This window comes from Hesperophylax consimilis, chromosome 7, assembly GCF_061612785.1.
Source record: "Hesperophylax consimilis isolate HC1 chromosome 7, BYU_Hcon_1.0, whole genome shotgun sequence".
Taxonomy (NCBI): domain Eukaryota; kingdom Metazoa; phylum Arthropoda; class Insecta; order Trichoptera; family Limnephilidae; genus Hesperophylax; species Hesperophylax consimilis.
Genome location: NC_142842.1, coordinates 8821715 through 8847758, shown reverse-complemented (window position 1 = coordinate 8847758; position 26044 = coordinate 8821715). Strand labels below are relative to the sequence as shown.

General features: G+C 34.3%; 1 protein-coding gene across 1 annotated transcript; it reads left to right on the top strand.

Moving 5' to 3' along the window:
* Positions 1 to 397: 397 nt before the first annotated feature.
* Positions 398 to 26044, top strand: Psa (puromycin-sensitive aminopeptidase). The gene is made up of 10 exons (XM_089633183.1): positions 398 to 557; positions 692 to 1644; positions 3785 to 3974; positions 9396 to 9647; positions 18055 to 18132; positions 19357 to 19521; positions 20139 to 20416; positions 20791 to 21010; positions 21580 to 21702; positions 25033 to 26044. Exons 1-10 carry the CDS (start codon positions 435 to 437, stop codon positions 25243 to 25245), a joined length of 2595 nt encoding a protein of 864 aa, XP_089489309.1. The 5' UTR covers positions 398 to 434; the 3' UTR covers positions 25246 to 26044.

The following is a 26044-nucleotide window of genomic DNA, read 5'->3' as shown; positions in this document are numbered from 1 at the left end:
TAATGTAGTAAACTAATACAAAGTCATAAATTACTTGTTCCTTGAAAAATCATTCAGTTAACTACCTACTTGTCAGCTTTATCGAGCTCATTAATGTCTATATCTATGATTGTAACAAACTTCAAGAAGTAGTTTTGATAGTTGTTGACAATGCAATGGCTTTTTTAAGTTTAAAAATATCTATCCTTTCGAATGTTTGGAAGAATTCCATCCGAAAGTTTACCACCGCGTGTGGATTTATTCACGACGAGTCCCGTTATTGGGTGAGTGTGCCTATGACTGGGGGCTATCGCTGTGGTAGTGGTAGCAGCGGCGCGCGGCGATACGTGTCAGCGGTGCATCGGTTCACTCTGTCAGTCGGTCGTTACGGTACCTGTGCTAGCAGTTTGCCTGTCTTGCAACCGGTGCTATCTTATAAACAAAACAAAGCAAACATGCCGGAAAAGAAACCCTTCCAAAGGCTCCCCAAAAATGTTGTGCCGGAACATTACGATCTCGAGCTAAAACCCAATCTGGACACCTTCAAATTCGACGGCAAAACTTTCGTTAAATTAGTGGTAAGAGATTGCAATTAATTTCACGAACTTCGTTTGTTTGGAATCGCTCGGTCACGCTCCAAGTTTTGTGTACAGTGACGAATTAATTCGGCTAAAATCAAAGCACTAATAATCATTTTTTTTTTAATTTTCAGGTTAAAGATGAACTGCGACAGATTACTTTACACGCGCTCGACTTGGATATTCAAAAAGTCGAGTTAAAACGTTCCGATGGAGTCTCCGTTTCCCCCGTGGAGACGAAGCTTTCGCTTGACGATGAGACAGTGTCTTTAATTTTCGCGGAAGTAATCCCCTCGGGAGAGAGCACTCTATTTATCGAGTTTTCAGGCGAGATCAATGACAAGATGAAAGGATTTTACCGCAGCAGGTATCAGGGTCCGAATGGTGAGGAGCGCTTCGCCGGTGTGACACAGTTCGAGGCGACAGACGCCAGGAGGTGCTTCCCTTGCTGGGATGAGCCAGCCATCAAGGCCACATTCGACATCACCCTCCAGGTGCCAGCGGACCGAGTAGCCCTTTCCAACATGCCCGTCACCGTGGAGACCACCCACGGAGACACCAAGACTGTCAAGTTTGCCACCACTCCCGTTATGTCCACATATCTGGTAGCGATTGTTGTAGGAGAGTACGACTATGTGGAAGACACATCCAAGGATGGAGTGTTAGTGAGAGTGTACACTCCCGTGGGCAAGAAGGATCAGGGTGTGTTTGCGTTGGAAGTGGCTTCCAAAGTGTTACCGTATTATAAGCAGTACTTTAACATTGCCTACCCGCTGCCTAAGATTGATCTGATTGCGATTGCGGACTTTTCGGCTGGGGCCATGGAGAACTGGGGCCTGGTGACATACCGGGAGACGTGCCTGCTGGTGGATCCGCAGAACACGTCGGCCGTTAGCAAGCAGTGGATAGCGCTGGTGGTGGGACACGAGCTGGCCCACCAGTGGTTTGGGAACCTGGTGACCATGGAGTGGTGGACACACTTGTGGCTCAATGAGGGCTACGCCACTTTCGTGGAGTTCCTTTGTGTCAACCATCTGTTCCCCGAGTATGATATTTGGACACAATTCGTAACGGAAACATATGTTCGGTAAGTTTTTTCTAATTTAACACGGGTACTCCTCATTTAATGACTGAGTTTTTTTAACTTAACCATTTTAGTTTATTCTGAATAGGGATGAACAAAATGAATTAGGCAATATAAAAATGCCATCAGCAAACAAAAAATGATACACCAATTTTAAAAAAAATTTTCATTTAAAAAAATGTAATGGGTTTAGAGATGCCTACAGAAAACTTGACTAGTTAAGTGCATCTAGGCGCTGGAGAGCTGATCATAAGTGAGGAGTACCTGTATACCTATTTTATTAAAGATTCAAAGCAATTATTGATTGATTGTTATTATATACTATATATGATTGGTGAACTGTTTTTCATTCATGTGACATATCGCCATTATTCTTTTCATCCATTATTTCTGTTGTAATAGATTGTTTGCAGCTCCGTTATGGCAAGGTTTTATAATTTCGCACGGTTATAATTATTGATTAAAATTCTCGTAAAAAGACATGAAGTCCATTGTGCTTGCACGTCTACCTTATCTTAAAACAGTTTTAATAATAATATGTATGTAGTATTTTCAAACAAAGCCATTTCTTGCTTAAATTATAAACAAAGGCTGTGAACCAAAAACTCATGCAAATGACAGGGCCAAAAGTTTTTTTTTCTTTTGTGTTGGATACCATCCAAATTATTCTTTGTTATGTTTTTGGCAGTGGCGTGCATTGCTCTATGACCAAAGGCAGGCTCTGTGTAGTTTTTCAAGTTCAGGTATGAATTGTTGTTCATTGAATATTTAAAAATGACCATTTATAATCATTTTACGCTGATTTTTGTGGACAGATGATGAACATACAAGTTCCTTACTGAATTCCAGACTGGTAGCACTTGGGACTTTTGTGTGTGTGTTTTTTTTAACGAGTTGAAGAGATTTATTTATTTATATGTCTAAAAAACATTAATAATAAATAGAAAGTAAGACATCTTCAGATGGACCTTTGGCTTGCTATGAATATTAATTTCAATAATAATATTACTATTTACATTTTCATTAATTCATGAGAAGGCGGTATATAAATTAGCCAAATATTATTATTTATTTTTTCAATAGTCTACTAATAGCGACACATTACACTATACGCATCATGGCTTAGCCTATTTCAGCATATCGCTTGCGATAGCTACCGATGAGGCCAATGAGGAGATGAGGAGAAATGGGCCAAGCCACGCAAATATAGCGCGCTTATAGCGTGGTCTGTCACAGGATTAAAACACTTGTATACCAATATATATTACAGATGTAGAACACAGAGGTATAGTATATATATAAACAAGTACCCTTTTTTACATTAGCTCACACAGGAGGCCCTGAGGACTTTTTTTCCTCTGGGCCTATGTTATCTTTGGGGTTGCTATGTGGAGGGTCTTTTTATGGAAAGGAAGTTCTGGGACATTACATTATGTAACGTTTGAATTAGAAAAGGTTGATGGGGAACGCAGCGAAGTAAAAGTGTAAAAAGGTAATGGGGGCAGCTTTACTATTTTGTGACACGTGTCAAAATATAGTCGCTAAACTGTCTTTAAGTGACATTGAAAATGTCAACGGTCAGTTCGGTATTGTCAAGCAGTTGATTGGCACATTTTGATAGGTATAAGTCCTCACTTTCGGAGTATTAAAAAGTGTATGGGATCTCCCATGAGTATACTTGTTAGGAACACATAATTTTACTCGACTGAATCCAGAGAATTTTATTTAATTAAATTGTGTTATTACATTTAATTAATATAAAACATATTATAGTTTACTTGTGACACATTCAAGAGTGGTAGATACTCTCAGTATCACCTAGTGAAAGATCACCATTGAGAATTAAAAATTGTTTGAAATGACTTTAGCCATGTTTGGTGACCATATCTGAATAGCCAGGTACTTCTCTACCTTCCGCTTCTCCCATATCCTTCCCCTCCCCACACCCTTCAGCCTTACAACATACCCTAATTGGTATTTTCATGGTCTCACTGGCTCCGGTTAGCAGAGAGCAGTTGGGACTCTTGTGGGGTATAAAAAGAACCAGGATAGCGTTCCCACTTGACGTCCATGGTCTATAGCTGCAATAGATCTTTTAGCAGTGGATAGAAAATGTCACTAAAATGTAATCATTCTTTCTCAGGGCCCTGGAACTGGACTGCTTGAAGAACTCCCACCCCATTGAAGTGCCTGTGGGTCACCCCGATGAAATTGATGAAATATTCGATGACATTTCCTACAACAAGGGAGCCTCTGTCATCAGAATGCTACATCGTTACATTGGCGATGAAGATTTTAGAAAGGGAATGAACCTCTACCTTACAAGGCATCAGGTTTGTAATATTTTATGTGAGCCCACAGACATATGAATAGAAATTAAGGATGAGGGGTAAAATCAACTGTTGAAGAACGAAGAGGGTAAAGCTGACTGTGATTCGTCAATAAATCAATCTGATAGTATATAGGCATCTCGCCTTATAATATCACCATTTAGTTCTTAAAAGTAAAATCTGATTTTGAATGAATAGCTATTTTTACATGGGAGCGCAAATTACTCGCCACGTTATGAACAAATTTGCGAAGTCCAAATTCGGCAAAATAAATTTATTATTTTTATTTTACTATTTTTTTCTAAATATTTGGTTTATATATAAATTGTTAATTACCAGCCTCAGAACAGACTATGTCTAGTGAGGAGAGAAGTGAAAAAAAAAAAACATCTGTACAGAACCAACCTTAAATAAACGCCCGGGTTGCCGGCACTGAAACTGCACTGAAACTGTAGATTCAACAAGTGAAAGCTTGAAAAGCAGTGGCCCCCAATACATATATTCACCGAATGAAAAATTCACCTGCTTTTTTTTGGCTGGTTGTGCAACGTAAACACAGACATAGGAATTAATAGACGAGAAGATAATGGCGAGGGGTAAAATCAACTGTTGAAGAACGAAGGGCGTAAGGCTGACTGTGATTCGTCAATAAATCAATCTGACAGTAAATAGGCATCTCGCATTATAATATCACCATTTACTTCTTAAAAGTAAAATCTGCTTTTGAATGAATAGACATTTTTACATGGGAGCGCAAATTACTCGCCACGTTATGAACAAATTTGCCAAGTCCAAATTCGGCAAAAAAATTCGGTTCTATTTTCAGAGTCGAATATTTCGTTTATGTATTTAGTAAGACACTTTTATAAATGTTCATAATTTACTTCCCAGCAACCAACCAGCTTTGTGTTTCACGTCGATAGTATATGTTTCTACAACTGATCCATATTATACGATGTGAATATGCTTAAAATAAAGTAAAATAATGCTTATATATGGAATGTAATACGACAATTGGGTTTATTCTCTTTTTCACATCTATTTTTACAAGTTTTCATAGCACAAGTCACCATTTTGCCGTCTTATTTCGTAAAATGAACCGATGATGCCTCGACCATAGTTCGCACAAGAATGATGACGTCACGTTTTCTAAATTCACTTCAGGCCATACGCGAGCCCAGCCGGCTCCAATGGAACCGGTATGGGGAGTGGGGATAATACGCTTTTAATCACTTAGGGCAGGTCTACTAATATTCATATGTCTATGTGTGAGCCCCTTTTAAAACTAGTTACATGTCCACCTGATGCTATTTGAAAGATGTTATTTTTATATAAATCCAAGTTTTATTGACTGGAGCAAGCGAAGTTTTGTTTTAACTTAATCGTTTTGCATTTCGTCTGTCTGTAAATTTCGTACATTTCGTTTGCGGTTTAAAATGGTGGCCATTTTAATAGTTCAGTAAAGATTCTTTTTTCAAATGTGAAATTATTGTGTTTCTTAGGACTTTCTTATTTGCATTTTTTCAATGTTGTAGTAACTACCTGCATGAAGAAAGTTTGAAAAAAGAATTGTCATTGAGACAATAACGTTTCTTTGGACAAATAAATTGTATAATTCCCTATTTGACATGAAAAATGTTAAATAAAATTTATGGTTTGTAATTATGTACCTACTTACGAATCTTATGATTTCAGAAGAAATTTTGTTTTTGATTTATTAAATATGAGAAAATTAGAAACACACTTTTTTGGACGTGAGGTCTGTTGTTTACAGAACTACTAGTTTTTTGCTTGTTAGAACACAGCTAGAATTCATATCTTTTAAATTAAATTGTGTGCAGTTTCACAATAATTCCGTTTCCATTGGTTTTAAAGAAAAATCCTTATTCAAATATGTATGTAATTATAAAAATTGGGATGTATCACTATTATTTCCATTGTAACGAATTCATTCACTTGTTATGCACATGTATTTTTATTGTATTATCAGCTGACCCCCTTTAATTGTCATTATACTCATTATGAATTCAAGCAACAAGTTAAAATAAATAACATACTTAGCCAACCAGTGCTCAACTACCTACGGTATATAACAAGGAAGCATATCAGTACTATCTTTGTTCCTGTTGTATATTAAAGACTTATGCAACATTAATATTGAGGGGATAATTGTTAATTTTGCCGATGACACTGTCTTACTGTTTGAAGCTGACACTTGGTTAGCTGCTTACAAAAAAGCTGAAATGAATATAAGCATTGTAAAAAAATGGTTGGATAGAAATATGCTCACACTGAATTCCGAGAAAACTAAATATATCACATCAAGTATAAATATTACAGGTTAACCTCACGACGGTGCCTCTATTAAAATATACTCTGAAGTATATATAAGTGTATAGAATTTACTAGTGACTGAATTTCTATGAATGCTATCAGTGCCCCATCATTCAGCGCACTACTCAGTTACCTCGGCCTCACCACTGATCCATACTTAAAATGGAATCTTTGCCCCCAAATTATTGCAAACAAAATAAGAAAAACCATGCACTTTTTCAGAACTATATGAAACATTCTCGACTTACAACATTTGCAAATGATTTATTTTGTTGTCTGTCAATCTATCATTGAGTATGGAATCCATAGTAAGGGGAGGTGGTACTTCATCTGCACTAGACCCACATAATAAAGGCACAGAATAATCCTTAGGCTACCTCTAATTACAGACTCGAACTTAATCTTTAACATTATGAACGTGTTTGACATTCGGCGGATATACGCAAAACCAATCCTCGTGCACCTATATACAAACATACATAAATATTACGCAAAAACATTAAATACTCGCTGTATTCGAAACAATAACAAAGATTTTCTCCAAATTCCTGTAATGCATACTAAGGTCAAAGAAATTTTAGGTACATTGCAACAAAATTGTACAATACTCTTCCAGAGAACATAAAAATATGTGATACACAAACAAATTTCGAGAAGAACATTATAATTTGAATCAAAAGTAATAATAGGGTCTCTACCGATGCCCTCATCCTTATTCGATATTATTGATCTAACAAAACTATTGAGCAATTATATGGTAATATAAGTGCACGTATATCCATATGTATTTAAATTAAGTTACAAAATGACTGCCTCAACACAGGCTAGCCTAGTGAGGTGGGTTTTGAGAAACCTCAGCTTTTCTATTTGTTATATACATACTACCTATTGTTTTTATATTATTATTTTCTGGGTAAACTTGTCGAAATCCGCTGCATGCAAAGGCTCTTTGACAAAACAACACTTGATTTTAACTTGAATATCTAATGGAGACAATTATTTAAGTCGTGGGTTTAAGTAAACATGCACAACAGCATAGGTTTTTAAGGTTTAGTTTGGGTTATTTTAATAATTTGTGCGTATTTCTTAACCTCCAAACTTTGATTGAGAAAAAATGGAACCTTTCTACATCTTTTGCCATCTCCCACCACATAATTAGTTATTTTTTGTAGAAATTAAGTTGAAAACAAGTGCTATTTATATATTATATTTTTTGCGTATTAAGCGTGTCGCGGAATACAACACGATTAATGTTTTCTGTTGTTAATTTTATTTACTACCTAATTTATAAACGAACTAGCTGTACACCACCTTGCGTAGCTGTGGCTCAGTCTGTCTATGCAGATAGAGAAACAATAGCGCGTTTTACTTTTAACAAAAACATGGCGCTGTTTTTACCTGTCACAGATGACATCTATATAATATAGGTATATAAAAACACATACGTATTCGAATGCATTGTGTCTAAATTTTAACATTTTGAACAAACAAACATTTACATTTTTATTCATATAGAAGATACTTATATATTATGAACTCTTAACATGTATTCTTAGTTATAGTTGCAAAATTTCTCAACTAAAATAATAATAAAATATTATATTAATGTGCAAAAAACGTGGTGTGACAATCTAATTTTAAAACATGTTTGATATGACGAAATTGACAACTTTATCATTTCATGTGGATTTTTTAAATTTATGCATATTAGTACTGATAAACAGTCATGAGATAACACTTCTCAAGCAATTCATTTTTTTATATGTGCCTTATGATATCTCTAAAATAATGTTTGCAAATGTTTCATCAAACCAAACAATCTCTACACCGTGCGACCTAGAAAGAAACCAAAGGTCCTTGTTAATGCTATGTTTGCACTGTTCCAATAATTGCAATTCACAACTCAAGGTTGATGCACTACACTGCATGGCTGTCACTGTCACTACATTACTTCGAATATTATTCTTTTGTAGAAAAAGTATGACTAGCATTGAGTAAGTACCCACTAAAATAAATAAAAAGAATTACAAAAAATTTGATCACCACATTTTTACATAAGTAGAATCTCAAGTATGATTGATTAATTTACATAACTTGTTCTATGAACAGTAAACCTCGCTTAGAAAAAAGTATATGTATTTCTAATTTTCTCTTATTTAATAAATCACAACTTAAATTTCAAATAAGGAATTATACAATTTGTCCAAAGAAACGTCGCTATCTATCTACAATATCTCCAAGGGGGATGCCATAGTTCCACATAATATCATTATGTATATATCTAGAGTTTGGCCACGTTTAGGAAATATTCATTCATTCTACCTGTTATTTACCTCCAGTTTCTTATCATATTTATTTATTTAATTCGTCTACATTGTATTTTATATGACATTACAGATAATTACGTCTAATTTGTTACCAAGATACTCTTTATACATTGAGTATGTAATGCCATAAGCCTTCCAAACTTGTAGGATTTGAAGAGTGCGTCGAATTTCATATTCACCGTGTTCAGATAGTTGGACTCTCTCTCCATGGGTGAATCGGGAACAGATTTATATGACTTGCTTGACAATATAACAAGTGTGGACTATAATATGAAATATGTTGATTTGTGCCATAATCTTTGGGTTCAAAAAGTGGATGTTAATTAAATTATAGATATTTTCGCAATGCAAAGGATCTGCGAGTTTTAAGTGAAAGGTAGTTTGTCATACGAAGAATAAAATTTGACGGATATAACCAAGGTTCACATAAATAAGAAGAGTAAAAATTTTCCAACATAACAACTTAATTCCTTTAGCTGTGTTGTTTGCCTGTATACCATCCATCCACCTATGCTTTTAGGTCTATTGCAGATTTATTTATTAGAAGCCTCATAATATCAAAGTAAAGCCCGGCAAACGAGAGAATGCGCCCGATAGTTGATGCTCAGAAACGTAATTTGGAAGGCGGATCATTTAGTGGCAAACAGCGATTCCAAACAGCTTTGAAAAAGCTGTGTAGTACATGGCGTGCATTCTTGAGTTAGACAAGCTCTATCATATGGAATAAATATGAATAATAATTTTAAAATGTGTCGTTTTGCAGTACGGCAACACCTTCACCGAAGACCTGTGGGCCGCCCTGGAGGAGTCGTCCAACAAGCCCGTTGGGGCCGTTATGTCTACCTGGACCAAGCAGATGGGCTTCCCAGTGGTGAAGGTCACCTCCTCGCAGCTGGGTAACGACAGGATCCTGACCCTCAGTCAGGAGAAGTTCTGCGCAGACGGCTCCGACAGCCACGGGGACGACCTCTGGATGATCCCTGTTTCAATCTCCACACAGCAAAACCCTGATGAGGTGATATTCATGTTTATATTAATAACATTTTTTTACGTTGGTAGCACGTGATCCGCTAGAAACCGATCAGTGACGACATGTGATAAAAATATATTTTTTTGTTTTTAATTGAAAAAAAAAAATCATTGGACAGCAAAATAACTGGTACATTCTGTATATCATTATCTATGTATATGATGTAATGTATTATTAATTTTTACTAAAAAAACCTTAATTTCAAATTAATTCTCAATTGAACATTATGTGATAGTTATTAAACTAAGTAATGATTACCTTATTTTATTTTGATTATCCTGACACTAAGTACATGTATAAAGTCATATCACAATCTTGTTATTATTATTTTTGTTTTTTCACTCTTGTGGTTTCATCACTTTACTGACTTTATCTTTGAGTTACTCACTGTATCCTTATTTGACTTATTCACTGCATCTTTATTTGATTTACTCACATTCAATGTAATAAATACGGACATTAACATTGACAGCTTGTGGAAATAATTTTTATTTAAAAAAAAATGCAGTTGAATTCAAAAACACAATATGACATTTTCATATTTATATCTGTAAATATAATGTTTTTTTAATCATAAGTATCTATCTAAATAATTACAGAGCAGAATTCGTGCATACTCTTATATTTATTTGATTTAGTACCGAGGACTTAAAAATTATGACTTTAGACTTATGAAAACAAAATACTTGACTTTTAGTAAAACAAAAGCTGGTCAGCCAGATAGTCGCCCACAATTACATCTTCACCCCTGCACCAATACTTCCACAAATAACACACGCTGTACTTGTGACAAAATAGATTATGCGGATAATATCAAATATCTCGTCTTAACTGTTGACCATAATCTAAAATGGGATCTCCAAATTAACCTAATAACAAAAAAAATCCGGAAACTATCATACATCTTCAAAACAATACGAAATATTATGTCATTAAATCAGCTAAAAAATATATACTTTGCACTTTGTCAAAGTATTCTAATGTATGGTATTTCAGTATGGGGAGTAGCAGCAGACACTCATCTCAAATCCCTTAAAATTAATCATAAATCAATAATTCGAATTATGTTTAGAAAGCCTTATCAACATCCGACAGAACAGCTAATGATTGAAAATAACTTATTAGACATAGATAAACTGTTCATAAAGAAGATCATCTACAAAAACTGCATAAAAAAATTACCACATCACATAACTCACTCGCAAAACACGAGAGCAATTACACACAAACAATTACAAGTACCGTATATCAAATCAAATTTCGCTAAAAGACATGAATCTTACCTGGCACCTCACATATTCAACATGTTCCTAACCCAAACTAAAACTTATGTCTTACCAAATAATTTGAATTGGGTGTTCAAAAGATTTGTAAACTGGTTGATGGTAAAACAAAGAACAGATATTAGAAATATTCTAAACATCTAATGCATTTTACAAACCATACTGCACACAAATTCTAGCAAAATTACAAAATTTTACAATTAATTATAATACGAAATACTCATTTCATATTTTTATACATAATTCTTCAACACATATAGTACTACACTTATTTTTATATTACTCTTTTTTTTACTTCTATTTTTTCTTATTATTTTTATTTTACTATTTTTTTCTAAATATTTGGTTTATATATAAATTGTTAATTACCAGCCTCAGAACAGACTATGTCTAGTGAGGAGAGAAGTGAAAAAAAAAAAACATCTGTACAGAACCAACCTTAAATAAACGCCCGGGTTGCCGGCACTGAAACTGCACTGAAACTGTAGATTCAACAAGTGAAAGCTTGAAAAGCAGTGGCCCCCAATACATATATTCACCGAATGAAAAATTCACCTGCTTTTTTTTGGCTGGTTGTGCAACGTAAACACAGACATAGGAATTAATAGACGAGAAGATAATGGCGAGGGGTAAAATCAACTGTTGAAGAACGAAGGGCGTAAGGCTGACTGTGATTCGTCAATAAATCAATCTGACAGTAAATAGGCATCTCGCATTATAATATCACCATTTACTTCTTAAAAGTAAAATCTGCTTTTGAATGAATAGACATTTTTACATGGGAGCGCAAATTACTCGCCACGTTATGAACAAATTTGCCAAGTCCAAATTCGGCAAAAAAATTCGGTTCTATTTTCAGAGTCGAATATTTCGTTTGTATTTAGTTAAGACACTTTTATAAATGTTCATAATTTACTTCCCAGCAACCAACCAGCTTTGTGTTTCGCGTCCAGACGTTTCTCGATGTGATAGTATATGTTTCTAAAACTGATCTATATTATACGATGTGAATATGCTTAAAATAAAGTAAAATAATGCTTATATATGGAATGTAATACGACAATTGGGTTTATTCTCTTTTTCACATCTATTTTTACAAGTTTTCATAGCACAAGTCAACATTTTGCCGTGTTATTTCGTAAAATGAACCGATGATGCCTCGACCATAGTTCGCACAAGAATGATGACGTCACGTTTTCAAATTTCACTTGAGGCCATACGCGAGCCCAGCCGGCTCCAATGGAACCGGTATGGGGAGTGGGGATAATACGCTTTTAATCATTTAGGGCAGGTCTACTAATATTCATATGTCTATGAACGTAAATAATTTTTTAAATATCATTGAAGAAAAGGATATTAGGGTATAACCTTCCAAAGTTATTCCAATAAAATTGATTTCTTAAAATATTCAATAGTTTAATTTCCGATATTGGCTTATTGGTTCCAGTAAATGCATCAATCCTTATCACATTGCATTCAATTTCAATTTTAAGATCATATTTTACAATGATAAATTAACACAATCTTATCTTTTTTCGCTGTGAAGATTAATTATTTTTATTCAAAGCTTACTCATTGGCGTTCCCTCGTGTTTATCAACACTTTATTAACCGATCGGAATATTTTTTATACCTTTATAATGCTCTCTTATTAAAACAGCTGTCGACTTGTCTAATAATAACACAACAAATTGTCTAATAATACCACCAAGAACAAAATATTTCAATGTCTGCGTTGTTGGATGAATATTTTCAAAGAATTAATCCCATTTTAATTTCAAGTTTTTCTTTTATATATTCCATAACATTATTATAAAATAATTATATTTTTTATTATTTATAAACAAGTTCTGCAGTGTTTTGTGTTAACTAGTTTATAAATAAAAAAAATATAAATTGAATAATAATATTTCTGAACATATAAATTAAAAAATTAAATTTAAATTTTCTGCAAATTAAACTTGATAACAATAAAAAAAAAGAAATATGTAATCGCACAATTATTTTAAATGAAGTTTATTCAAAATTATTTCTGTGACTAATTGAGAAAAATAGCTAAGTTATAATTATTAATAGTGGACCGTGCAATTCTTCACTATTGCTAATGTCTTTCTCCGTCATCTCCGACTTCTTCCACCATTCACTTCTGTATTCCACAATTTTAGTGATAAGAAACTACATTATTTATTTATTTATACTGGGGTTTTACAGACGGTCTCACTTACGTGAGAACAATCCAGTTATAAAAACTCAGTTAATACACAAATAGGTACAACAATTACAAATATCTACTCAGACATAGGAAACATTAATTTTCATAGATCTAAATAAAGTTTTAAATATAAAAGAAATAAAAATACAAAATTATATGAAAGCTCACTCAATTGTCAAATAGTACAAAAAATGAAGAGAAAAAAGAGACATAAATAAAGACTCAAGTAATAGATACTATAATCTGTGCAACATATTTTTTAGCAATAGTAGAAATTTTTTCTGAATCCATATAAACTATTGATGAAAATGTCTAATTCAGCACACTTTTATCTTATTATATAGTCCAGTGGTCCCCAACCCCCGGTCCGCGGACCTGTACCGGTCTGTGGAGCAAATGGTACCGGGCCGTGAAAAAAAACTTATTCTGTTAAAACATATTTACGCTAAGTAACTGCCGACACAATACCGTTGAAGTAAAAAAACTCCGCACGACCTGTGCTGACACATGACGTTCTAGAATATTAACATTTAATTTTACCACCCTCAGCGGGCCGCGGTAAAATTTTCAGACGTTGACTGGTCCGCGGAGACAAAAAGGTTGGAGACCACTGATATGGTCGACACAATAGGCTATATTATTTTTTAATGTATTCAGGTAAAACATGCTATGGCATCTTAAACAATGGGAATTGGAAACATTTATTTCAATATTGCTAAGACATAATGCAGTATCAAGATGGCCGTGAATTATTTTGTGTGAATATATTAGATCAGTCAGTTGCCTTCTAATTTTAAGTGTATTCATCTTGAAGTATTCAAGATGTACGTTGTTTTCTTAGCATTTTTTTTAACAGATTCTACAATGTTTTTATATTTACATAATGTGGACTCCAAATAATGCTTTCACATTCAAGTTTACTTCTAATGTGGATTCCAAATAATGCTTTCACATTCAAGTTTACTTCTAATGTGAATTCCAAATAATGCTTTCACATTCAAGTTTACTTCTAATGTGAATTCCAAATAATGCTTTCGCATTCAAGTTTACTTCTAATTAAGGCACAGTAAAGGGTTAAAATTGATTGTGGGTCTTTGAAAGGTTGATCATTTTAAGTGATTTGCACTTAATGTCATTAATGTGTACATCAAATATTAATTTATGATCAAGAGTGATTCCTAGATCTCTTACGGAAGACACTTTTTAAGAATAGAATAATTGTTAATAACATAGGAAAAATCATTTATTATCGTATTTTGAGTGAAGTTTAAAGTGTAACATTTTTCAACATATAAGTACATATCATTGACGGTACACCAGTTATTGAGTGTGACGAGGTCATTTTGAAGCAGCTGGAGATCGGAAACAGACTTAATTTTACGATAATTTTTAAGATGAATGGCAAAAAAAAGCATAATCACAGTTTAATTTTGAACCAAGGTCATTTATGAATATTATAAAAAGCAGGGGCCAAGATTTGACCCCTGTAGTACACCAGAAGTTACAAATACGGGGGATGATTTGTATCCATTAATTTCTGTTACATAAATATGATTTCACCCAGCGAAATAGCCATGTATTCCAATTTGATAATTTAGTAAGATGGAGTAGTTAACTTTATCAAAAGTTTTTTTGGAAATCGGTATAAATTGCATCTACTTGTAATCTTTCATTAAAAGAATTACACACATAATAACAAAATTCCAAAAGATTTGAATCGATAGATCCGTGAGGAAGAAATTCATGTTGCTTGGCGCAGAGGAAAGGTTCAAAGTGTGAAAAATTATTTTTATATATCAGAGATTCAATTGAATTAGTCCATAATTTTTTATTAATCACCTGATTTGAATACTGGTACCACATGTGCCTCTTTCCACAAGTCAGGAAAAGTTCTCGTGGTTAAAGATTCATTAAAAATAATAAAAAGCGGTAAACATAAAGAATCTGCAACAGCAACTGACAAAGAAAGGAGGAATTTTATCAGGTCCAGGACCTGATGCTGATACTGGAATCTATTTTACTCAAAAAGCATTTTATTTCATCTGCACTAATATGTATTTTACCTAGATTGCTTCGGTTGTGTTCAGTTATGTTAGGCATTGAATAATTGGTAGGTGATTCCGACTTGGTACAAACAGATGAGAAATATTTAGAGAATATGTTTGCTATGTGTTCTCCACTATTTGCGGAAATATAATGATTAACCCATCATCGGCATACCAATTTTTATTTGACATCATCTGTGCATACTTGAGAAGGATTATTACTGGGCAGTATTGCACCCCATATTTCCCCAAATGAAACACTTTTTATGCTTTTATATAGATTATAATTTTATTGTATCTAAGTATGCGGGAAAAGTTTTAGTGGCCCCTATGGGGCGGGCAATATGCCGATGCGAAAGAAGTGCAGCCCGACAATCTTGGCGTCAGGTATGCCTATGGGTTAAGCTAATTTAGTTAAGCTTGGTGCTATACTCGTTTGTATATCTATGTTAATTTTATCAGATAAAACAAGGTGTAATAAATTTTCATTTCTATTCAGTACATAAGTGAATTGATACAAATTACAAATTTATGAAAGGCTGACAATTAGAAGGGAAAGAAAATTATTTTTTAATGAAGTGTCAGGTAACCTTTTGATTTTGGGCAAATAGAAATCACCAATTGCGTATTGAAAAAAAACATTACATATCTCATTCCAGTGCAGAGAGATATTGCGTTAAGTATTCCTCGGGCGTCCCCGACTTCTTGTACCATTCAGACCACTCTCTAAACACTCCGTGTTTAGTCGACTACTTTTCGAGTTTTGCGCTCACAAACATACGCTGGCTGAATTTGTATATATTTAGGACGGGTTGTTTCTGTTTCAACGTTCATTTTCGGGTTCTGTGAAAGACTTATTCAAGTTCTGTTTTTATATCATTGTAGGCTAGTTGCTTGACAAAACTGAAATAAAAACAGAACTTGAAAAAATCTTTCACAGAACTTGAAAATGAACGTTTAAATTTGATGAATTGTTCAGATTCTCCGAAACAACCCGTCCTAAGACTAGCTGACGTGTAGCCGGCGTTGCTGGGGGTTATCCTTAGGAGATAGACATATACCATAGCGGATTTTATGTAGGCCTGTTCAAGATATACAAATCCGTAGTACATTGTTTTGATGTATCTCATAAGGTTTAGCCAGCGTTAGGCTTAGACTTGATCAAACTTGACAAAACATCGACTTTTCTCTACTGTCTATAAGTAAAATATATTTGTATATATTTCTTCCGGAAGAAATTCTCTGAATGATAGTGAAAACCCTATCGTTGCGTAGTTTAGAAGAACCAAGCGCACAAATAGACAGACACATAGCGACTTTATTTTATACTATTTAGGGTTTACTTGATGAGATTGAATGCCAAATGCGATATATCTCATTCATTTGATTGATTCATTGATTTCTATAAACTGATTTATTACTTTAACCACTCAGAACATTAGAACGTCAAAAGACGTAAATATGATAATAGCGGTCACAAGACATTAGAACGTCTTTTCACGTAAACGCGCGAGATTTTACAAAAATCGATTTATTTTCATCACTAGTATACGGATTGCCATGATTTAAAAAACAGAGTATCGATAATGAATAACGCTACGCGTCTGTATTCAAGAATATCTATGAAACGTAGAGGTGCATTATCTAAGCCGATTGGATCTGTCATCTTATTCGTTCATAATTTATTGCATTTCTAAATAATTTATTAAAAATATTTTAGTTTGGACGGTTAATATTTTGAGGTGACTAATAGTTTTTAATTATATTTCTTCAATATATAAAGTGTTATTTCTTTATGATACTCAGAAAAAAGTACATTTTTCACGGCTTTGAAATAATGCTAAGCGATTCTTACATATTTTTGACGTTTTCATAAAATGTATATTTAGAAACGCAAATATTTACGTATTACAACACAATGCGATAGTGGATTTCATAATCTTTCCAAAACATATTTTAGAATGAGGCTACGTTTCCCAAAACGTGAGTTATGAAGCTTTTAGCAAAACTCGTAAATAACACAAAAATTATCACGTTTTGACAGTTCTCAAAGGAACACATAGTAAATAAATGTCTTTGTCTGAGAGGTTAATTTCTCAGGGCAGAAACAAAGTTTTACGTCTATACGGTATCTCTAGCATGATTGTCTAAACATTCATTTGTAACAGTACGTAGTATGTAAGGTAACAGATTCTATTTTGCTTCATTGTAACAAAGGCAAACATATTTTGATTTTTTCTGTGCATATAAATGTGGGCTTTGACATAGATGTTGGATTAAATCCAACTTTAACTAAATCAAATTTTGCTATGTTGATTGTAGAGTTTGGTGAGCCTTCAAAAATTGCTCTATAGCTGTTGTAATGAACAATATAAATTATTCAAATCAATGTAATTAATAAATTATATTAACAACTTGCTTTGAAAAATTTCAACATGCAGCCAGACAAAGTAAAATAGGCACTAGATAAAATAGGATTTTCACAGGCTTTTTTTTTACATGTGAGTAAATTATTGGCCTTTAGGTTTTTAGTATGCACAAAGGCAAACATTTTTTGACAGAATCGCTTTTATCAGATTTCATGCAAAATCAGAAAGGCTATAGTTACATCTATTTTAAAGGAGGGTTCACTGTTAGTATCTTCAATATCGAATTGATTATTTAACTAAACAACATAAAAAAATTGTGCCTCTTTTGAACACACAACCATTTTTTTTGTAATATCATAATTTATTATTATGTAATTACATAATTACATTTCTGTGATTGACATATGATTGACAGATAATAATAATAATAATTGAATATGTTGCTACGCGACACTGATTATAATTTATCAATGTTTTTTTGTAGGTGGCACTAACAACGGTGCTCGAGAAGAAGACACAAGAAGTGGTGCTAAAAGGAGTTTCTGAAGACGAATGGGTCAAGGTAATTTAATATGCAATCATTGAAAATAACATTTTTTTTAATGTCTTAACCCTTAAATGCATACTGTTGTAAAACTGCAACATATCGTTCAAACCACCTTTAACTCTTTGGTGTATACTTAATGCATGCCGTTTTAGAATTATCAAGTTCACGGTAATATATTTTATCGAGTGGCATCACCTTTTTTTTCTTTCGCGAATGTCAAATGTCACTTTTTCTTCAACAAAGTGAAGATTCTCGAAAATTGGTTGGAGGTTAGAATTACAGTTTGGTTTTGCTGTTATTATTTTGATTTTCTTAGGTAAGTAGATACAATAATACAATACTTATATGTAATAACTCATATTTTTCCGGTACACTTATTAGTTTTGAGATTTTTTTTAGGTTTTTTATTTTTTTTTTCATACGTAAATTGTTCATATTATTTTTTATTAAAAACATGGTGTTGTAAATTTGCAACAATTTTTTTTTAATCAAATATCATTAAAAAATTACAAATAAAATAAATTCTTTATATTTCCTTGCATATGCATGTAAATATCTACAAAATATTTTTTTTTCCAGAAAATTTAATAAATCATGCATTTAAGGGTTAATTAACCTTTGAAGTATAAATTCATTACAAAACAATTTTTTGCCTGTCCGAATTGTTATTTGAACTGCAAAACTAAGAATAAAGGTCAAAGGTAAAAATGAAATCAGTTGCGAGGTTAATAAAAGTTCTACACTATGTATTATATAATCTTAATTGAAGGTCAAAAATAATACTTTGTTTTTTTAAGAGGATTAAACCAAAATTTCCGCTAAGCTAATTTTAATGTATCTTATTTTGCATTTCTTCGTCTTGTTTATTTGTTTTAATTTTAATTAATTGCTAATGTTTTGGAACGCGGTGCATTTGTTATCTTCATTCATATTTAATGTTTAATTAATTCTGCTGACAGATTAATTCTGAATAAGCATGAATCACTGAGCGCTGAAGTGAATTGTAATGATAGTCAATAACAGCTTTGCTAATATTGACTCACACATTGTTCCTACAATTCGCAATATTGTTAATGCAAATCCGTTACCATATTAATTACAAAAAAACTCAAAATTGCAAAAAACGAAAGATTTAATGCATGAAAAGTACATTTACATTATGTACCTGGCAATAAGCCCACCTTTAAGCTATCATTTAATAAAACATTTGTATTAAAATGCAATGTATGATGGTTGTAGGTGAACCCCGGAGCAGTGGGCTACTACCGCACGCGCTACACCAGCGTGGACCTCAACAAGCTGGTGTCTGCCGTGCGCAACCAGTCTCTCCCCCCACTGGACCGCCTGGGACTTCTGGACGACTTGTTCGCCATGGTGCAGGCTGGACACACGCCCACTGTTGAGGTAACTATCAGTGGTTCAACAAATAGGTGAACACCGGAGCAGTGGGCTACTACCACACTCGCTACACCAGCTGGGACTTCAACAAGCTGGTGTCTGCCTTGCGCCAGCCACTCCCTTACACTTGACCGCCTAGGCCATGGTGCAGGCTGGTCACAAAACATTACGGGAGTTATGGTATCTATCTCAGAGAATTTAAAAGAAAATTGTTTAAGGATTTCATTCAAAGGATACCTTAGATATTTTTCTAATTACCTGTATAGATTTTACAGTCAAATCATTACTAGTATTGCTTTAGTTAGCAAACTACAGTGTGACCTTTAGGGCCAGTTTGAGTGGTGAATCTTAAAGCATGTATGAGGAGATTATCGAATGACATATGAATAGCATTCAAGAAACATCTCAGTATTGGTAACTGAAAAAAATAAATTTTAGCTTCAACTGTTTTGTTGAAGCTAAAAATAATAGGTTAGGTTGGAATAGTTTTTATTTTCATCGCTTTCATTACTTTTCTTCAATATTCTGTTTTGTCATGGAACCTTCTGTATTATCAAGAACAACTGTCAAGGTTTTCAACTTCTGTTTTGTCAAAGTTTTATAATATAACTTTCATGTTTCAGTCCCTCAAGCTGATGGAGGCCTTCTCCGAGGAGACCAACTTCACAGTGTGGTCGTCCATCGCCAACTGCCTGTCGAAGCTGTCAGTGTTGCTGTCGCACACGGAGCTGGAAGAGTCGTGGCGAGTGTACTGTCGCCGTCTGTTCCGCCAGGTGGCACGCCGCAGCGGCTGGGACGCGCAGCCCGAGGAGACACACCTGCACACGCTACTGCGGAGCCTCGCCCTCAACAGGATGATAACCTTCCAGGACCCCGACACCCTCGCCGAGGCTAAGAACAGGTACACTCCTTTCACTTTTATTATATGTCTCTTAAACCTTAAAGTCGAATTGTTCCTTTTATTACACCATACTTCAATAGCAGTAGAGTCAATTTGTTCCCTTTATGGAACCAACTGAGATGGACTCATAAAAGTTTATGTATCTTTGGGTACCAAATTTAATTATTTTCAATTGCATATTTTTGGTTCAGTCTTTGGGTCCTATAGAACCTTACAATGGTCACTTGATCTGAAAGATTTTGAAGTTCATGATTCATCTTTATCCTGTAAGATCCATTTTCTAGGTCCAAAGATTTTTCGTAGAATTTTATACTTAAAGATTGCTAGCTCTTCATCATTTTGTTTGCACACAAATAAACCCAATCTGGTTTTAGGTTCGCTGTCCACAAAGCCGGAGGCGCACAGGTTCCCGCCGATCTGCGTTCCGCTTGCTACCGCGCCGTACTGCTGGACGCGGAGGAGTCCACCTTCCTGGACTTCCTAGAGATGTACCGCGGTGCCGAACTACACGAGGAGAAGGACCGTATCAGCCGTGCTCTCGGTGCCATCAAGGATGTCAAGCTACTGGAGAAGGTGTTGGCATTCGCCATGTCGGTGAGTGTCTCTGTCTCTCATATTTTTTGGGAGTGTCTCTGATATGAAATGCAAAAATACCCTGCTAGACCCCGCAGACCATACATTTTTGATCGGCTTACTGTTTAGTCGGTTGCTTAATTAGCACCGAGACATAAGATACCTTTCAATTAAAGTGACTGCCAACTATCGGCCGACTGCAATTAGTATAGCGTACTACACAAATGACTTAACACAGACTACTGAAATTTTCAAGAAGAGCAGCTTATGCCCTTGTAGCAATCTGCAGACTATTGGTCAGTGTGGCACCTCCAATCAGATAGTTTTATTTGTATAGTGTGCGAAGATGCAGTCCGATCCGACTGAACTATCGGCCGATCGTTTAATCTGTTGTCTGCGGAGCTTTAAGTGTGCTTTACAAGCCCTCATTTGAAAAAGATATTCTTAGGGAGTAGCCTAGGGTTACGGGATATTAGATCACGGGGTTAGCCCAGTGATCACTTGTCTTTTTCCCTCCTAAATTGTTGTTTGGTTTTTAGTGCATTATGAATGAAAGTACATCTATTAATAATTTGTTATTATTCTTGCAGGATGATGTTAGATCCCAAGACACAGTGTTTGTAATAATGTCTGTAGCTAACAGTCGGGTTGGAAGGGACCTGGTGTGGGACTTCTTCAAGAAGAACTGGAAGATGCTAATTGACCGTTACCAGGTAAAATATTATTACTATATATCGGATATCCAAAGAAAAAACTCTTGACAAAGGTGGTCAAGTTGATGTTACTTATTTTGACCTTGAAGAAGCTTTCGACCAAATTGGCTTCTATGTTCTTATAAATAAGCTAGCTGCGTTTAGGTTTTCCACAAGATTATTGTGTTTTTTAATTGCTTTCTTCTTAGGAAATGGTGAAAGTACATTTCTATAAAAGTTCTAGTTTTGTTGAATTATAATAATATATGCATATGGAGTTTGACTGGTCGGTAGCTGAGTTGACATTGTGTTTGGGTCCTACCCAGGCGTAGTGTGTTCAATTCCTCGGCTGGCTAAGTCCTCAATCACAACACAAGCAACATTTTCCGCTTACTGTGGTGGTAGTAGGAGATTTTCAAATATTGTCATGATATTTGCAAACCAGGAATGTCAGTCTTTCTTTAAAAAAATCATAAAAATATATATATGTACAGCAGAACCTCGTTAATTCGAAATCCACGAGACATCAAAAATCAAATTTCGAATTAACAAATTCCCACGTAATTCGAAATTTTATGAAAAAAAAAAACGCCGAAAATCGATTTTCTCGGCCGCCTCTTCAAATCCGGGTGGTATTTTAGCTGTAAATTCGTATTAATACCAATTATTTCTTTATTTTCGCGGCCGATTACCGTAGCGGCAGGCCCTTTAAATTCAGATATTCGCAATAAATTCGTAAAAATGCTATATATTTACGCGTAAATCGAGATTTCGCTGCCGATTTCGGTCGCGGCCTACCCTTTAAATTGAGATATTCGTAAAAATACGATATATTTCCGCGTAAATCGAGATTTCGCGGTAATTTTCCGTCGCGGCCGGCCCATTATTTCAAATATCTGAATTTAAATTCGTAAAAATACGATATATATCCGCGTAAAACGAGAATTCGCGGCCGTATTTCGTCGCGGCCGGCTCTTTAAATTCAGATATTCGAAATAAATTCGCAAAAATACGATATATTTCCGTGTAAATCGAGAATGCGCGGCCTATTTCCGTCGCGGCCGACCCTTTAAATTCAGATATTTTATGTGAATTCGTAAAAATATGATATATTTCCGCGTAAATCGAATTTTATCGGTAGTTTTTTGTCGCGCCCGGCCTTTTAAGTTCAGATATTTGAAGTAAATTCGTAAAATATGTCATATTTCGGCGTCAATCGAAATTTTTCGGCCGATTTCCATCGCGCCGTATTTTTTAACTCGGATATTCAAAGTAAAGTTAATAAAAATACGATATATTTCCGCGTAAATTGAAATTTCGCATCCGATTTCCGTCGCGGCGGGCCCTTTAAAATTCAGATATTCGAAATAAATTCGTAAAAATACGATATATCTACGCGTAAATCGAGATTTCGCGGCCGATTTCCGTCGCAGCGGGCCATTTAAATTCAAATATTCGAAATAAATTCGTAAATATACGATACATTTACGCGTGAATCGAAATTTCGCGGCCGAGTTTCGTCGCGGCCGACCCTTTAAATTCAGATATTTGGTGTAAACTCGTAAAACTACGACATATATCCGCGTAAAACGTATTTTCTCGGCCCTTCAAACTCAGATATTCGAAATAAATTTGAAAGAGTACGACATTCCAGTGTAAATCGATTCAGATTTACAAAATAATAATACTTATTAGGACGATGTATAACCACGTAAAAATACATTTTTCGGCGTTTTACCGCCACGGCTGACTTTTAGATTCAGATTTACGAAATATTATGATTTATTTTGGCAAAAATCAAATTTTTTCGAATTACACGAACAAATTTTCGTGCGCGGACAAAAATAAATTTCGAATTACGAATTAACGAATTTCGAATTAAAAAAAATTTAGTATGAAAAAATTTTTCTGCGGAAATTTTTTTGGCGAAAATTTCGAATTACGCGTTTTTTAGAATTATCGGGGTTCGAATTAACGGGGTTCTACTGTATATGTAGTTAGCGGTATCCACGCCGAGTATTTTGCATTTTATTGCAACTTGATAATATGTTAATTTGAGCAGCTGTCATTTTACCAGTTTGAGATATGCATTACATACAACCTCTTAACCACTCGGAACATTAGAACGTCAAAAGACGTAAATATGATAATAGCGGTCAAGACATTAGTACGTCTTTTCACGTAAACGCGCGAGATTTTACAAAAATCGATTTATTTCCATCACTAGTATACGGATTGCCATGATTTAAAAAACAGAGTATCGATAATGAATAACGCTACGCGTCTGCATTCAAGAATATCTATGGAATGTAGAGGTGCATTATCTGAGTCGATTGAATCTGTCATCTTGTTCGTTCATAATTTATTGCGTTTTTAAATAATTTATTAAAAATATTTTAGTTTGGACGGTTAATATTTTGAGGTGACTAATAGTTTTTAATTATATTTCTTCAATATATAAAGTGTTATTTCTTTATGATACTCAGAAAAAAGTACATTTTTCACAGCTTTGAAATAATGGTCAGCGATTTTTACATATTTTTGACGTTTTCAGAAAATGTATATTTAGACACGCAAATATTTACGTATAACAAAACAATACGATAGTGAATTTCATAATCTTTCCAAAACATTTTTTAGAATGAGGCTACGTTTCCCAAAACGTGAGTTATGAAGCTTTTAACAAAACTCGTGAATAACACAAAAATTTTCGCGTTTTGACAGTTCGCAAAGGAACACAAAGTAAATAAAAGTCCTTTTCTGAGAGGTTAAGATGCACTCATGGATTTATTGAATAGTCAAGTAGAGATTTCAAAAAATACATGTTGGTAAAAGTAATAATTACTGAAATCTAAAAGTCTGAATTATTCGGGCAAAGATAATTTTTAAATACTGTTTAATAATAATAATAATAATAATAATAATAATTGGATAATTTGTAGAGCGCCGTTTTTGTGAAAAATCACCTCAAGGGCGCTTAGTAGTTTAGTATTAATAAAATATGAATATAAGTCGTTAGTTGCTTGCTCTGTCTGTAACTTACTTCAGCAACTGCTTTTAATAGCCTCGATCACAAAATCACACATGCGGCAACTTGCAGTGTGCAAAACGCCCGACAGATTCCACATACTAAATCATGATGTCAATTTTTGTGCAGTGCTTTACTGCTCTTGAATTTAACTCTAACAAACTTACGCTAACGAACTTTATAAAACCATCTCGCGATGCGCTCCAAAGGCATACATTTGGAACAAGCATAATATGCTAGGAGTGCTATAAAATTTTAATTTATGTAAATATTTATTCGAAAGCAATGCAATAATTTATCAACCGAATTGTGTTGTTTTACAGGGAGGCTTCCTGCTTTCACGCCTCGTCAAATGTGCCACCGAGAACTTTGCGTCGGAAGAATCCGCCCTCGAAGTTGAAGAGTTCTTCAAGACCCACAACTCCCCCGGCACGGAGAGAACCGTCCAACAGACCTTGGAGACCATTCGACTGAATGCTGCCTGGCTCAAGAGAGACCTCGAGTCCACCACCGAACTCCTGAAGACCTACCAATAACTTTACCAAATGCGTGGCTGAGTCCACAGCTTGTCCTGCTGAAGGATGATCACACCAAGCATGGAGGCATTTAAACCAATGAAGAATGCTTACTTGACCAAGATCAAATATTTTAAGTTTATTTTTACTGCTAAGTTTTTTAGCATTTAAATTGGCTAGCTTTGTGAGAAGTTTGTGACAACTCCGTCTGGGCTCCGTGGGATGAATACAGTATTATTATATTCAAATACAATCGTTGAGGTTTGATGAACACATTTTGTAATGACGAATAGTGGACACAAGTATTTACGTCACTTCAAAATCGGTTCTCAATGTGATCATAGTTTGTTGAACAAGTTATTTTTTTTAGTTCTCAGTAACACATATTAAGGCAGAGTGAACACTGTATAATGATTATTTTATTAATTATTGTATTATTTTAATTTTAAGATCTGTTGATGATCTTGTTCGTATTGCTCAATTTAAAAAAAATAATCTTTAATATTTTAATGCCGGTGCTTTATGAAATTGGTACCAAACAATTTTTTATTTTTTTATTTTATGTATGTTTTAATGTTAACATGCTTTCCTTTTCCTCAATTATTCACATTTTGCCAAGATTTCCATCTGCAATGTACATACAAACATATTAATCTTATTCCACCTTGTAAATGAATATTTCTTAGGTTTATCTGAAAGGAAATGTTGATTGTGTGAATCCTGTATTGTTTCGTAATATGTATTGTATATGTAGTTCTTCATGTCAAAGTTATATTACAATGTGTTACCAGTTTTATAATATTTGATGATTTTAGTTATA